This window comes from Chinchilla lanigera, unplaced genomic scaffold, assembly GCF_000276665.1.
Source record: "Chinchilla lanigera isolate Chin_1 unplaced genomic scaffold, ChiLan1.0 scaffold00002, whole genome shotgun sequence".
Classification (NCBI taxonomy): domain Eukaryota; kingdom Metazoa; phylum Chordata; class Mammalia; order Rodentia; family Chinchillidae; genus Chinchilla; species Chinchilla lanigera.
This window is the reverse complement of record NW_004955403.1, coordinates 50,867,534-50,884,534: the sequence shown is the minus strand read 5'-3', so window position 1 is coordinate 50,884,534 and position 17,001 is coordinate 50,867,534. Positions and strand designations below refer to the sequence as shown.

The following is a 17,001-nucleotide window of genomic DNA, read 5'->3' as shown; positions in this document are numbered from 1 at the left end:
GGAACCGAACACACGACCTTGCGCTTGCCAGGCAGGCGCTTTTGCCGCTGAGCTAAATCCCCAGCCCCTGTAGGGTCATTCTTGGAGCAGCTGTCAGTCACCTCTACCTGTGCGGGCAAACCCTGTTCGGAGGCAGGGAAGGTGGAAACAGGATACACACTGAACTACTATCACCTGCTTCCTGTGCTTCTCACCTTAAAATGTGTCATTGCGGTCCTCCAAAGGACAGGTGCCAGGCACTCTCTGAAATAACAAGTTCTAAGAAAGGCTGCAGGAGCTTGCCCTGCCCCAAGGCCACCCAGACATCAGCCACTCCACAGGACCTTTCTCCCTGTAATCTTAACAGCAGCAGTTGAAGGTAGAGAGGTACATCCTTACCGTACAAATGAGCACACTGAGTCTCTGATAGATTGAATGACTGGCAAAAAGTTACACACTCAGTGTTAGAGTGCGGATTAAACCTGTATATAGTAAAATTTACAAATTTTGGTTGCAATACCAGAAAATCATTCTAGCTAACAGAATCAAAAGTGGCAGCTTGCAAAACAGAACAAAAGGACACGAGGCTTTGAGGGGTGAAGCCGCAGGGACAATGTAGCAGCCTGCTCAGGGCACCAGTGCTGCCTTGAATGACCACCTTATCTGTAAAATAAGGATGAACTATGATCCAACAGCACTGTTGTCTCATTACTACCTCTTTTTTACTTTTTTTAACGTAATAGTGGGATCAAAGCCAGGGCCTTCTGCATGCTAGGCAAGGGCTCTACTACTGAGCTATGTCCCTGACCCTTTTCATTTTATTTTGAGAGAAGTCTTGCTAAGTCGCCTGGGCTGGCATCTGTTTTGCAGTCCTCCTGCCTCAGCCTCCTGAGTAGCTGGAATTACACCACACCTGGCTTTATCACCACCTCATGGCAAGGGTGGGACTATAGATGGTCCCAACATACAGATGAAGATGAGCCCCTGGACACCCCTAAACCTTGATTAACCAATCCAGCAAATGCTATACCATAAGGAAAAATGATTCCTCGTGTAAATTAAAGTGCTTTAATTCAAAGGAGGCAGACTGTATATGAGACAACTAAACCTAGAAAATCTGCCCTTAAACCTCAAGTCTGTCCATGTCCAAAGCCTTGGCTTTGCCCATGATACCATTCTACTTCTTAAATATGCACCAGGCTGGAACTCAAGTTACATAGATGTCAGAAAGTGAAGAGGGAGGAGGAGAGTTACTATCACGTGGAGAGGACTGAAGTGTCTTAGACGGCATTATGACTATAAATCTAAAATACTTCTCTTTCCACCGGTAAGGTATGTTCTTAGCTAGGAGCAATTCTGGATCTCTCCCCCATGATTTAATGAAAGCAGCGTTAGCCTGACCTTGGTCTGAGTCCCAGCTTCACCACTTAGGTGTATGACCTTGGGCAGGATGTATAACTTCAATGAGTCTTGTTTTCTCCACCTGCAAAATGAGCTAACATCCTCCGCTGCACCAGCTTATGAAACTGAACTGAGCATATGCAGAGTGCTCAACAGATAAGGTGCCCCAAATAAATGTTCTTCCACCCGTTCCCTCCCAACATTCCAAAAAGTCACACAGTACTAGTATTTTTAGCATTCTGAAGATAAGTTGACTGTTTCTTCTTCTAGGTGTAGTTCTTCTTATGGAAAAACACTCAGTTATTTCATGATGGCATTTGCTCCTCCAAAAAGCACAGATGGCCCCAAAATGCAGACAAAGATGAGCACTTGGACACCGCTAAATCATCAGCTTTTGAATGACCGGGTAAGTGGCCAGAGCTATTTTATCAATTGGATCTATGCCTTAAAGAAAAATAATAACATTTTGCTTATGAACATAAAAACAGGAATTATTTAGGATTGTGTGATGAATGAAGAAGAGACAAACAAAGCATTTATTTAAAACAGCTTTCTCTGAGTGTCTGCAGTGTGGGCAAGGCCAGCAATAGACAAGAGTCCCTGCCTGAGAAGAAAATGCTTTCAATTTGTTCTTTCCTACTTCGATTTGTCTCCCATTCTAGTTACTACCTTCTCTGTCACTCGTTCTCCTCTGGGACCCCTGGGACTGGGGGCAGAGTCTGCAAAAAAACAGGTTCCCTGGCTAGGGTTGAGATCATTGGGTAAGGCTGCGTGTAAAATACATCAGGTACAGAAAATGAGTAAATTTCAACCAAGTACTCACAATACTCGGCATACTCCCAGTTCTCCTAAAAAGTTTATTGCCTGGGGACCGGGCATATAGCTCAGTGACATAGCACCAGCCTGGCCAGTGCAAGGTCCTGAGTTCGATTCCCCGTACCAAAACAAAAAATCATTTCCTGGCTACCTTCTGGGAAGGAATTAGTAGAATTCACCAAATAAAGGAGTGCAGTGGATTTCCAGGGCGTGAGGTTGGCCAAATTCTGGGGATTTCTATTCCTGCTCCAGTGAGGACCAGAATTTACACAGGGGTCTGCGAGCTCCTTTGAACAATCCTCTATGTCAGGACCACACCTAGTTGGTGGTAAAATACAATCAACGTGCCTAAAACCGACCTTGTTACCTCACTCACACACACTAGTTTCTCCTCCTGGAGAAAAAAGCGCCCATTTGCACCTACTTATGCAGGCAGGGAATCTTCCTTCTTCCAGGTGGGTCTTGGATTTGATTTCTCCCCAGTTTAATAAGCTAATATTTTAGCCTTTATTTATGGACTCGAGGACACTACAGTTTCACAGTAAAAGATGCAGATTCCTGGGTCAGAGACAAAAAAACTTTACCCTCAGCACAGCAATGAGAGTGAACGTGATGCTTGCGTGATGCTCTCCTGGCCCGTCCACCTCCACAGCATGACTCCCGGCCCAGAAAAGGCTACGCACACAGTGGGTTTGCATGGCAGCTGGGCAGGTGAGCCGAGGACCCCACTACCTGTCGGGTAAGCAGCGAGCATGGCTGCGGTAGCCCCAGTGCAGCCCAAGTGCAGAGTGCCAGCTTGCGTCCCTGGTACCAGGACATTCAGGGACCAGAGAGGCGATGCAGGAGCATCTGCCAGCAGCCCTCACCCACATGTCCGTAGGCTTCGTGTTCTGGGTCTTCCTCGCAGGCCTCTCATCCAGCGCCCTTGCTCCACCCATCCGCACCCTGCCAGCTGTACGTTCTCACCTCAGACCCTTGGCACACCTTGCCACACACCCTGCAGTGACCCACCTGGTTTCACTGCCTCTGTCCCTGGCTCCCTGAGGCTCAGGATGATCTTTCTAAAATACCAGTCCCACTCCAAAGGGTAGATTCCAAACCCCCACATGCATCACTGAGGCCCTTCCTGCTCTCACCTCAGCCAGCCTCCTAGTCCCAAAGGGTAGATTCCAAACCCCCACATGCATCACTGAGGCCCTTCCTGCTCTCACCTCAGCCAGCCTCCTAGTCCCACCCACCCATGCCACTGCCCCTCAGGGCCCAGGCCAGGCCACTCTCAGGGTCCCCTGAACCCTGCTCTGCCATACCCGTGAGAGTCAACTCCAGTGTCTCTCCTCCGTGCTGCCTCCCTGGCTTCCTGCCTCTTGTTCTCACCTCTCCTGCTTGCAGCTTCCCCATCCTCCTCAAAATGCTTTAAAGTAAGCCTAGCATGGTGGCACACACCTATAATCCCAACACTCAGGAGGCTGAGGCAGGAGGATCACAATGAGTTCAAGACTGACCTGGGCTACATAGTCAGCCTGAACTACAGAGTGAGACCCTGTTGTCTCAAAAGAATTTTTTTTTTTTTTTTGTTTTTCTCCGGTACCGGGATCAAAAGACTTTTAAGCTGGAGAGCCTCCCTCTTTTATCTCCAGGGCGTGATTTGGCTCTTGGAGCACAAGAGGCGGAAACAGCGCCCAGTCCTCCTGGTCTCATTTCACTGACTATCACCTGGTCTGCTCCGTCAGCTTCCTTAGCCCAAAATGGGCCTTTGCTTCTCTAACCCTAACAGATGTGCTGATCGCTCCGGCAAAGCTGAGCCATCAAACCCAGGTCCTCTTGGTGTTTTCTTTTTCTATTCCTCTGATCTGAACTTGAGCAATTTCTGAGAGACGGAGGAGCTGGGGCAGGCATCGGAACGCTGAGAAACAAAATGGAGAAGACGTAAAACAGGAGAAAGATAAGGGAATGAGGACAGAGGAGAGAGGAGAGAAACCAGCCTTCGTCTATAGCTGCGAATACCTGTCTATTGAAATCTTGTTCCTTCAGCACAATGATCATTCCTGAGCACCTGTTTGCAACGTTCCAAGTTCCCTAACAGTTTACATAACAGACGATCTGCTTTCTCCGCCCCCCAGGCTTCAGTGTTTAGTTTTGAAATCTGTTTTCCCATAGAATTGTGAAGATTTTACACACGTGTGAAAAAGTGACTTGAATTGAAATTCAAATGTGTTGGATGGTTTGATTTTCAGAAAATTTCCTTGAGAAAGTAAGAGGCGTGCTCCATGTAGCTGCTGTGGGTGGGCGCTTAACAACTAAGAGATACCTGAGTGCCTGTTGTAAATTGGATGACTAGAAAAGCAAACTCCTTTTTTTTTTTTTTTTTTTTGGTACCAGCAATCGAATTCAGGACCTGGCTCTTGCCAGGCAGGCACTGTGCCACTGGGCTATATCCCTGGACCCTTTTTTATTTTGTTCTGTTTCATTTTGCTTGTGTAGTGCTGGGCATGTAACCCAGGACCCCAGGCATGCTGGGCAGGTGCTATAGCGCTGAGCTGCACCTCTCACTCCAAGAAGCAAGTTTTGAGATGAGCATGTGTGACCAACATGCTCCTAGGAGAGCGTAGAGGAACAGTAGAAAAAGATGTGCTCTGATGCAGTCTCCACAAGGTCTCCCTTGACCCTGGGACACCTCAAAGCCAGCCTGACCTTACAACCCAGCAAGCAAACCACCCATTCCATGGGTGCCAGGTGTCCCCCGACCCCAGGAGCTGACCTCGGTCCAGGCAGCTCTCTCAAGCTTGTTGCTGTCACCCAGAAGCCTCCCAACAGGTGCACGAATAAATCCTTCAATTCTGGGGGACAAATAGTACAACACAGAAAACGTTACGTTGTCTTATCTTCATTCTTTAAGGGATTTTGTCACACTTAGTGGTGATTCATAGAGAAAATTTTATTTTATTGTTCAGAATTCTCAAATATTCCAGAATATCTAGATAGGTTCTGGTTTGGAGTAAAATTATTTTTAAAACCTTGCCATGTGTATATGCACATGTGTATCAACATACACAGACACATACCTAGACTTTGTATGTGATTACACCAAAGTATTAATACTGCCAGCCCCCAAATTTAGATGGCCATTGCTGGCTGGAGGGGACGGGCCTTTAGAAGAGAGACCTTTTCCTTTTCTTTTTCTTGCTTTCTTTGTTCTTTTACTTTATATGATGTGCTCATATTTCAAATTGTAAGAGTTTAAAAATAAATACAAAGAAAAGCAACCAATAACAGCTCTGGGAATTGAAAACTTGGCTTCAGGTCAGCTGTCCTAATCATTTTTTGCATGCGTTGAATATGTCACTTACCCTCTCTGGGCTCGATCCTCCTTTTAAAATAAGTGGCTTGGGTCAGGTGACCTCAGAGGTCCCTTCCACATCTAACATTCCAACTGTATGAAAGGTTTAAAAATAGATGGCCAAGGACGCATTGGCTAGAAAGCATCCACAGAGACAATTTAAGGGTTTTTCTTCACCTGAAATACAGAGCATTGTCACCACTAATCAGTGTAATTGTGAGGTCTTGTTTTGTTTGTGTCCCAATTTTGTCTTTCTTCTATTGTGCAGTAGCATGTGAAACAAATAAGTATCTCAGACTAAAATAAGAGTCGCAGAATTTTAACTTCACAGCAGGCTTGAAGCAGAGACATTGAATTCAAATTTAGAAGCTTTAAAACAAAAACAAAATCATCAGGATGGGCAAATGCAGTAGATTACAAAGTAATTCAGGCACTGAAAATTTTGAGAGGAGGAAGGTTTTTAAACTATACATCTCTTCACCACCCAGTGTTGTAGTTAAAAGCAATCCTCCCCGCAACACATACAAGGGTAACGACAGACAGTGATGGATAGGATAATTTGCTTGAGTGTAATAATGTTTTCACTGTATAAATGTATATCAAAATATGCTGTAGACTTTAAATACATACAATTCTTAAAAAGCAAATGAGCCACATTTCTTTTAGCATGTAATCCACATCTAGTACAGTACATATTAAAAGGGTGTTCTGAGAAAAAGCACCTTGGAGTCGATCAGTTGTCATTTAGGAGTCCCTGAATCTCTCCCTTCTGCACTGTAATGATGTCACATGGAGAAATATGTAATTTTAGTGTCAACAGACAAAAATAACAACCGTGGGATTTTGACTTAACAGCAGGCTGTGGGTAAACTGTGATATAAACAAACTGCAGCATTCTGCAAGAAAGGAAGATCCATTTTAATAGTTCCATTTTACATAGACATTTTGTTTCCAGCTCTTTAAAGGAAAGAATCTGATTGCAAATCACTGAAATGAAGATTCACTGCAAGCCAGGGAATACAAGACTACCCGTCAAATTGAGGACCTGACTGGGAAGTGATTGGCCCAAATGCTATTTCTTGTCATGGGTGGGGTCAGAACCCAATCTGAGGTCTTCTGATTTCCAAGCTCGTCTATCCCTCCACTCCCAAGTCAGTGTCCTCTCTTTCCAATGAACTACACCCCCAAGGGGAGCCATGACAGTGCAATCCCAGCCTCCTTTTGAAAGCCCAGTTGTGGTCCCAGAACGTAATTTTCTTCCCATTCTCAGCCCAAAGCATGAGCAACAAAGGCTGGGAGTGGGTACCTAGCTCAGTGGTAAAGGCCTATCTAGCACATGTAAGGATCTGGGTTCGATCCCCAGCACCTCAAACCAATGAACACTGTGAGGCTGGAAGTCAGGGAAGAGAAGACCAAGATTTATGTGAGGGACCACCGGCAGAACTGAGCTGAGCAGATAGTTTAGAACCAGTGATTTTTTAAAAAAATCTATAAATAGAATCTCTTTGGGCCTCTGTTTGACCTCTTTAAAATAAAGGAATTGAACAAAAAGATCTTAGGATTTCTTATAACTCTGAAGTTCTGGGCCTTCTGGAGCTTTGTTGTGGTTGTTATTCAGTCAGCAGTGTCTGTGGAGGGCCTGCTGAGAAACTGTCATTTCTGGTTCTGGGGAGCAGGTAGGAGGAAGGGGTTGTCATCCACACAGGGAGGTCAAATTAACAGAGAGCACTAAAGAGCAAATCTGAGCCCTGGAAAGCCCCGTGGAGCATGATTGTGAGAGGGGTGGGAGTGAGGAGGGGTCGCTGCGCATCTGAACGCTGACAGCGGTGGCGGCATGGATTGGGTGACAGGTTACTCATGGAGAAAAAGAGCTAGGCAACACAAAATGTGTTCAAAAAATTAGGTGAATGTTTACTTTTTTAAAGTTTAGTAAAAGCCACGTCACCACGAATCCCCCTCAAGGTCCCTCCCTCACTCTGAACACACTTATCCCATCGTTCTTGCTGCTTTCTGAAGCAGCTCTGCAAGTCCTCTTTTGTGAGTGTCTTCAGGTGCACTGCTGTGGCTGCCTCAGTGTCCTGAATTGAGTCCAGACGTTTCCCTCTCGTGGTCATTTTGATTTGGGGCAAGAGCCAGAAGTCGCACGGTGCGAGATGCGGTGTATAAAGTGCATAAGGATACATGGTGATATTTTTATTTGACAGAAATTGCTGTAAATGGTTGCTCATTGAGGGGTGAGCCAAGAATACGGTGAATGTTTAAATAAAATATTGCCTATAGTAGAAGACACATTGCCATTAGTCCCTGTCAAAATAGCAAAAAAAAAAAAAAACTCCCCTTGCTTCAAACACACTTGTCCCATCATTCACGGCAATGTATCTTTCACTGTAGTAAGTTTATAAAAATTTTTAAACATTCACTGTAATTTTTGGTCCCCCCTTGTATTCTAATCTAGGTTTTCTGATTCTTCTGTGTTCTGTAGCTTCTCTTCTATTCTCATCTAGACGTCCTACCTGTTGCCATTACCTGAGGGTCCTGGTACCCCAGGTGGCACGGGGGAGGAGGGTCTTTTTTCTCTAACATGTAAGAAGTGCCTACCTGTGATGGATGAGCTTGCCTGGACAGGAACAAACTTGACATCTCACTGGCCCAGAGGCAGTTTTTAGAGCAGTTTTTAAGTTCCCATTTTGTATGTCCTTGGCAACCAGACTTTGAGCCTGGAAAAGAAAGGAAAGCATTCTCTGCTGGAAGCAGAAAGCCAGCTCCTCACCCTCCTCCACAAAAAGGAAGAAATAGGTCTGAGCCGCCTCTCCAAGCAGGAATGTTCCTGCAGAACTGGGGAGTTTAGGCAGCGCCAGGAGGAAGGGAAAAGCATCGCTCCCCCCTTGAAAGCTGACAGAGGGGGTGTGTGTCTCTCTTGGAGTGAGACAGTCACATATGTTCATTATTCTCTTCAGAACCCCTCCTCTGCCAAGAAAACCCACGTTCCTTTTCCCTTTCTCACTCGCTCGTGCACTGATGCTCAGAAAAAGACCTATTCACCAACACAACACATCCCCACTTTACTTCTACATCCATGAAGATATTCAACCCCACAACCTCATCAAATTCAACAAACAGGTACTTGTAACATGTGACAGCGTAGAGCATGCTGCTCTGGGAATGTCACCATCAGTGATACACGGTTTGTGTCCTAAATAGTCAGTTATAATAAACCTGTACAGCTCCATCCTCAGTCACCAGCCCAGAGGAGCACATGTACAAATTACTAACCCTACAAGCACAGAAGCACTTGGACACCCATTTAGGTGTGTATACACTGAGATATAACAATAGACCCATTTGTTTATAAATTCTCACACCATTAATATAGACATTTTAGAGGGGAACTCCATTTTCCTGTTTTTTTCTTGTTAGTTTTTCATCTTCTTTCAAATTTTCAGTTAGTTGTTTTTTGTTTTGTTTTGTTTTGTTTTGTTTTTGATACTGGGAATCAAACTCAGGACCTTGAGCCTGCCAGGCAGGCACTTGTGCCACTGAGCTATATCCCCGGCCCTCCTTTCAAATTTTAAAATTCTTTTTTTTATATTCCACTTTGTTCTTTTTTCATCTAAGAATAATTACTTCCTATCTTATGAATTATACTATTCTACATGGAGAAACTAAAGAGGGAGAGAGGGAAAAAGGAAGGGAGGGGGACAGAGAGACAGACAAAGAGACAGAGACAGAGACAGAGAAACTAAAGAACTTGCCCCAAGAAATAAGTAAAGTACCCTCTTGGGAATGAAACCTGTGTCTTTATACTTAGTTAATACCATAAATTTTCTGATTTTTAATGACATTGTTCTTGGAAATGGATATTATGACCCACAATATATGAAATCACCTGTTCTTTTACTAACTGCAGGTATTTGAAGAAAGAAGAGCTCTGCTTGGAAAATGGGTAAGCATTTAAAATAGCATAGACCTATGTCTGCATTATATTATCAATTTTAGGCTGTTATAATAAGAGGCACGGACCAAGTGGCTTATAAACAACTGACATTTATCTCTCACGGTTCTGAGGGCTGAGAAGTCCTGGATGAAGTTTCCTGGCAGATCCAGTGCCCTGTTTATGAGCAGCCTGATATGGCAGAAAAAGGGAGAGAGTTCTCTGGGCTCGATTGCATAAGGGCACTGATCCCAGTCATAAGGGCTCCATTCTCATGCCTAATCACTTCCCCAAATCCCCCCCCCCAGTACCATCACAGTGGATGTGAGGATTTCAGTGTGTGGCTCTGGGTTAGGTGGGAGATACAATCATTCAGTCTGTAGCTTTGTCACAGAGCTGCCCCAAGAATTCAGGTTGGACTCAAGGCTGTGCATGGCTGGTGCTTTCTCTCTGCGCAGTTAGGGTTCAGTCTGGACATAGAAACCATATATTATTTTAATAGACAGAATTTAATGAGAAGGACTGGTTAAGTAGATATTGGAATGCAGGAAACAGAAGAAGGGAACACTGGGGTTCCCCGAAAATAGAACTGAGGTGCTACCAGCTATACCAGTACCTCAGGAACTCAGAGTGAGGACTTCAGGACCCTGAGGGGATCCGAGCTTGTAAGGAGTGAAGCAGGTGAGATCACAGGCAGCTCCTTCTACTATATCCGAGGAAATATGGCCGTTCTGTGTCTTTGAAAGAAAGCTGGACCCTGGAATCATCAGGGTGAGTACATCTTTTTTTCATCAGTTTCCCTTAAAGGCCGGCCTCCCCACTGGCAGCATTTAGCAGAGAACCAGATGTGTTTGCAGAGCTCCAACTCGCTACACGAATGAGTACAGACGAGGGGTTTGGATCTGAGAGAGGTTAGTGTAGTAACCAGCACAGTCCTCCCCTCTGGCTACTCAGCATCCCTGGTCTCCCCTCCGTATACACTTAAACGTCCACAGCAGAACTCTAACAGCTTCGTGCTTTTGCTGAACATGATACAGATATCCTTCATCAGAAGTGAGGACTGGGCTGGGGATAGCTCAGCGGCACAGCACCTGCCTGGCAAGGGCAAGGTCCTTAGTTCGACTCCTGGTACCAAAAAAAAGAAAGTGAGGACTTTTTCATCTGATCCTCATATGGGGAGACACATGGTCATTGCCCATCCCTTAGTAGTAATCAAACTATCCATATTGATTAATATTTGTTAATGATCAAATTCATCTTCAGTCCAATTTAAATATTTTCTATGACCCAAGGGAACTGAAAGCATACAGTCACTCAAACACACACACACACACACACACACACACACACACAAATATGTATAGCAGCAATATTCCAAATAGTTAAAAAGTGTAAATAATCCAAGCGTCCATCAATGGACACAACTGAATAAATAAGATGCGGTATATCCATATGATGGAATATTACTCATCCATAAAAAGGAACATGTTACAACATGGATGAACATTGTGCTCAGGGAAATAAGCCAGTCACAGGAGGATAAATATTGTATAATCCCACTCATATGAGGTACCTGGAATAGGCAAATTCATAAAGACAGAAAAAAGAATAGAGGTTATCTGGAACTAGGTAGTGTGGGGGGGTATTGTTTAGTGGACACAAAGTTTCAGATGGGATGATTAAAAAGTTCTGGAGATGCATGGTGGGAATGGTTGCACACTGATGTGAATGTACCTCATGCCACTGGACTGTTTGTTTGTTTATTTATTTGGTACCAGGAATTGCACTCAAGACCTTGTGCTTGCCAGGCAGGCACTGTGCCACTGAGCTATAGGCCCAGCCCCTGGACTGTATATTTAAAAATGGTTATAATGGTAAATTTTAGGTGTATTTTACCAAAATAAAAAATAAGGGTAAGAAAAGGAATGAGATACTGATATATGATACAGTGTTAATAAACTGTAAAAATATTATCTAAGTGAAAGCAGCCAGACAGAGAGACCACAGAGTATATGATTACATTTAATATGAAATGTCCAGAATCAGCAAATCTACAGAGACAAGAAAATGGATTAGTGGTTTCCAGGGAGTGGGGGAAGAGGGAAATGGGAAGTGACTGTAATGAGCATGGGTTTCTCTTTTGAGAATGAAAATGTCCTGAGATTAGATAGTGGTGATGGCTGCATGACCTTCTGAATATACTAAAACTGTCAATTCTACACTTTAAAATACTGAATTTTATGGCATATGATATATATCTGAATTTTAAAAGAATATACCAAGGTTCTTTAAAACAAAACAAAACTTCACATGGGTTTTTCCAATTTAATGTATGTTATGATCCTGAAGTATTCCCTCTTTTTTGTTTTTGTTTTTTGGTGTCAGGAATTGAACTCAGGACCCTTGCACTTGCCAGGCAGGCACTGCACCTCTGAGCTATGTCCCCAGTCCTTTGTTTTGTTTTTTGAGACAGGGTCTTGCTATGTAGTTCAAGATGATCTTGAATTCACTATGTAGCCTCAAATTTACAGTGATCCTCCTGCCTCAGCCCCATGAGTACTAGGATTACAGACTTGTGCCGCCACACCCAGCATTATTTTCTACTTAAAATTTACAGTCAAAGCTGTCTTCTTGGAGAGAGTATCTTTGCCTTGGACTCTAATGGAAGGCAGATACTCTCTCCTATCAGTTACAGAAATTCACTTAGCTAAAGACCGGCCTAAAGGACTAATTCTAGTATTCGAGTTTGCCTTAGTTGTTCACCACGTCTTTCCTCTGTTGTTCTGCAAACCCCAGACAAACGATATTCATTAACCACTGTTTTTTAAATTGTATATATAATATTGCTAGAGGGAGCCACAAGAAGAGGGTAATACCAGTCTCCTCCAGGAAGGAGAATTCTGGAAATGATTTTTTTCATTTGTGGCAATTAGGGCAGAGCATCAATGCTATTGGCTTTGGGATCCACATGGGGGATGGGTGGCACACACTTCTGGGTGTGTCTGTGTGGTCGTGTAGGTGTGGCTTTGGGATCTGTGTCTGGTCTCTCATCCCTTCCTCCCTGGTGCTGCTTCCTGGCTCTGCTTCCTGTCCTACATGCAACAAGCATCTTTGCCCTGTCATGCCCTTCCTCCTTGATAGTCCTGTCTTGGAGCCAGACAGCCATGGACTGAATGCCCTGAAACCTCAGCCAAACCAAACATCACCTCTTTTAAGTTCTGGGTGTCGGATATTGTGTCTCAGCAATGGATGAGCTGATAATGCACTGCAAATGCCTCATTGTTCTGGCATTAGGGATTGAATTAGGGCTCTTCCACTGAGGTACAACCCCAGCTCTACTGTATTTCAAATTTTTGATACAGGATCCTTCTAAATCACTAAGTTGCCCATGCTGTGATTGAACTTGTGATCCTCCTGCTTTAGCCTCCCAGGGTGCCAGCCTCCTGTGTATGCCACTAAACCCGGCTCCTTGAAGCCCTTCACACCTTATTTTTTAAAAATCATATAAATGTGTTTTCTCTTCAAAATAACAAAATTTTACCTAAAAATTAAGAAATTAAAACTCTGAATTTTTACAACCTACTTGAGTTTTTCTCATTTGTTTTTAAATTAGTTTTGCACCTCTTTCCAACAGCTCATAAAGTGACTTATTTAGAATGACCTATGTCTGCACTGTCACTTGGAGTTAATATAATCAGGGCAAATGTTCAGCCCTTGTTCATTGCTACGGCTGGCTAGTTTCTGTTGGTGGCATCGCCAGTTGTTAACTATTTTTAATATTCTGGATAAAATTCAAGGTCTTCAGACTTTTTAGAAAAAGGTCCTTTTCTTTCATTTACCATAGCTAGTAGAAATATATATTTGCAAAGACCATTATTATCTATCTTCTTAAAGAGAATAAACTTGAGATGGCAGGTTGGTTTCTATTGTGTTTCAATTTATGTCCCCTGATACTGATAAGACAGTCAGCATTTCTACATGAATAAATGATATTTATTTTTGTCTTTTCCCTAATAAACTTATTGCTTAGTTGTACCAACTCATGTAGAAGTGTATGTACTCCCATAAAACCTAATGCAAAAGAAAAGAGAAATAAAGCTACCAATGTTTTAGTGGATGTTTCATTGTAAGAGTCAAGTTTTGATTTTAAACCTTATTCTGGCATTTAGAAGTAAAACCATTTAAAAATATCTGGATCACACTGCATATCCTTATAATCCCAGCACCTGGGATTTGTATAGCAAAAGACAAATAATTTAGAGAACCTGAAAAGATCTTCTACTTTACTGTTTCATCCTACTACTTAATCCCTGTTCTCTCAAATCTCTGCACTGCAATTCCTGTTAGAAAAGGTAATCACCTCCCAAATATGCAGAAAATACCAATGGGGAAAATATCTGGATTTAAGAAAAAGTTGTCAAACTTTCAGCTTTCTCTATGTTGTTAATAGAAATAATAGTAATATAAATATTTTTAGTAAATTAGTGTCACTTTCAACTTGCTGGAAACAGCCATAATCAGAGTGTATTAGATTTTCTGTTGCTGGGACAAAATGCCAGACACCTAAAACTTAAAAGAGGAAAAGCTTCTTTGGCTCACAGTGCTAGGGGGTTCAGTCCATACAGGGTCAACTGGCTTCAAGACACAAACATGGTGGAAGGGCAAGGCAGAGGAAAGTTGCTCAACACATGGCAGCCAGGAAGCAGAGGTAGTGAGGGGAGGAGCTAGGAACAAGAATACATCCTTCCAAGTCACCACCCCAGTACCCACCTCCTTCCACCAGGCCCCACTTCCTAACAGCTCTTTTAGCTATCAGTGGATGAATCTGCTGGTGAGTAAAGCACACCCATGATTCGCTCATCTTTCAAAGGTCAGACCTCTGAATATATGAGATTTGGGGGGACATTCTTGATCTAAACCACAACACACTTAAAATTCCAAAGAGAAACAGGGAAAACCATTTTGTGAATTCCATGATAGATATAGGATTAAAAGGGCTGGGGGAGGTAGCTCAGTGGTAAAGCAATTGCCTAGCAGGGAAAAAAAAACCTAGGTTTAAACCCCAGCACCACAAAATAAATAATAAACAAAAGTGCCAAATTGAGTGCATACCCATCCTACAATGGCTACATTCAGTACATCAGGGCATACCCATCCTACAGTGGACAAATGGGAAAACCATGTGGTCTTGAGTTTATTATATAGCAGGACATCTATGGCTGTATTTTATTTTTAAAAGTGCCACAAGGTATTCCATGGGATGGTTATACCCTAATTTAATTGCTCCTGCCTTGATGGGTATATATATGTAAATACACCTTTCTGTGTATTTCTATGTAAATACATAGAAAGAGGTGAAAATTAAACCTTGAAAGGTGTTTGTCTCTGGGCAATGAAGTAAGAGGTGATGGAGATGCCTGATTGGGATTTTTAGGTCTGATTTTTCCAAATCTGTTTAAAACTTTAAAAACAAGAACATATTCATACTTGAACTGTGAGACTGAATCTTTAATTATAAGACTCAGAAATGCAGCCAAACCAAGATGTAAAACCAATAAACAAAAAATATCAAGTCCTTCTTTACCGCTACTCCCACACACACCCTGTGCCTGCTGCTGTGAGTGGGATGAGTGGGACCTGACAGCTCTAGCAACTCTCTTCACTTCCTGGAACTGCGGTAAAAAATCCTGTAACAGCCTCTCTAAAAATAGCATCTTCACAGTTATAAGCGAGTCAGGCAAGTCCCAGGAAGCAGCATCCTTCGGGAAGGACCTGGGAAGGGAGGAGCCACACCCCCATACTAGAAGAGGATAATAAGGACCCTGTTTCTCAGCCCCTCACACATTGCATCCTTTACTTTTCTGTGACGATGGGCATTTTTTTTTCCTGGAGACATGATGTCAAAAAAGTGGGAGATTATCACATTCCTGTACAGTTAACTCTGTCATGGAGTATCTACTTTTTGGATTATTCCTAGCGCCTTCTAAATCCCAGAGGGATTTCCCAACTGTTAAGCATTCTTCTGAGTCATCTATCCACCTTGAATTGGTAGGAGTTCAAGGAATGCAAATTCATTTTCTATTAGCTTAAGCAAACACAATTACAAAGGTAAATCCCTCAAGGCAAGAACGCCTATCAAAGTCAAATATAAATTACCTTTGGCCCTTGTAATCAGGGAAATAAATGAGGAACCAATGTAATTATCTTTTTAATCTCTGGAGGAAAGCATTTTAATGTTTTCTTTTATAGAGTTCTTCAGTACACATTTTATAATCCTAATGTTCTTTTATATTCATCTTCAGTCACTCATTCTGTAATCTGAATCCCAGCTCTTAGTGGGCAGCTAGGAGAGTAGCCGAGCTAATCTCAGTCATTCTAATAGGACAATAGGATGCTTTTTACTTTAATTTTGCATATTATCTGCTTTTACCTTGACTTAACCCACATACACATTATTTTTAATACCATTATGCCATTGTATAATAATAGCTGCTTTTTCTACAATGAGTCATTGTAGACTCACTAGGATATATATATATATATATAATACATATACACACGTATGTATTATATATAGTATTTTATCCTCACAACAGCCCTACAGGGCAGATGTAATTATTCTTATGTATAAATGAGAAAATTTAGGGTGAAATATTTGTAATGAGCATTAGAAATAATAAAAAATTGAGAGTGAAAATCCAGTATTCACTCCTGTCAGTCAACCTAAAATGCAGAAACTGTCAAATAATAGTATTTAGGGCCCTGAACACAATTCAGGAGACACAGGTTCAGGTAGCTCTGAATCAATGTTCAGAAAAAGGTAAGGAGCTTACATAGGCAAAAAAACCTCTTCAGCTATTATGAGGTAATTGTTGTTTAAAGAGCATTCTTTAAACATTCTTTCCCATTGAAGTTGGGAAGAATGCAAGGGCTGGAGGAGCATATCCCAATGTGACATTTGCAGTCCCGATAAAAGCAAATTCACACAGACAGAGAGAGAGAGAGAGAGAAAGAGAGAGACATGTGCATGTGTGCTCACAGAAGTGCAAAATTTGGCAGGGGCTCCATGATAGAAGACAAAGAATGAATAAACCAAAGGGAAACGTCTATAAAGCAAGGGCTTGAGAACCTCTGGATATGCAGCTGGAGTCTTTGGGCCCTGAGTCCAGCAGTCAAAGGGTGAGGGTGGCCACAGCTCCCATTCTTAGGCTGCAGCTTCAGACCTGTCCCATTAAGAGCCCCCTGGTGCCATTTTGAAAAGCCCTTACATGTTGTCCTCTTGTGTGTGGGATTTTTGCTTTGTTCTGATGCTGAGGATCAAACCCAGGGCCTCACACATTCTAGGCATCAATGTTGCTTTTCATCATGATTTTCCATTTATTTGCACAGTCTTAAGCCCCAATCACTCATTCCCAAGCACACCATACTGCCCCACTGTATCCTGTCATATTGGTATGTTACAATTTGTTTAGCTGATGCCCTTCCTTAGGTATTTTGAGTTATCTTTGATTTCTTTTTTTTTTATTTTAAAGAGAGT

The 17,001-nt window shown here is 42.6% G+C and overlaps 1 protein-coding gene across 3 annotated transcripts in view; it reads left to right on the top strand.

Annotated features, from left to right (window-relative positions):
• Fbxo16 (F-box protein 16) overlaps positions 1–17,001 on the top strand; it is a 52,451-nt gene that overhangs the window by 2,989 nt on the left and 32,461 nt on the right. For all 3 annotated transcript variants that reach the window (XR_001234024.1, XM_005373773.2, XM_005373775.2), the window contains exons 2-3: positions 1,651–1,786; positions 9,441–9,476. Coding sequence is in view for 2 of the 3 variants with exons in the window: in XM_005373773.2 (XP_005373830.1) it covers positions 1,688–1,786; positions 9,441–9,476 (135 nt within the window). In the remaining variant the exon portion in view is untranslated. The remainder of the gene's footprint in view (positions 1–1,650; positions 1,787–9,440; positions 9,477–17,001) is intronic.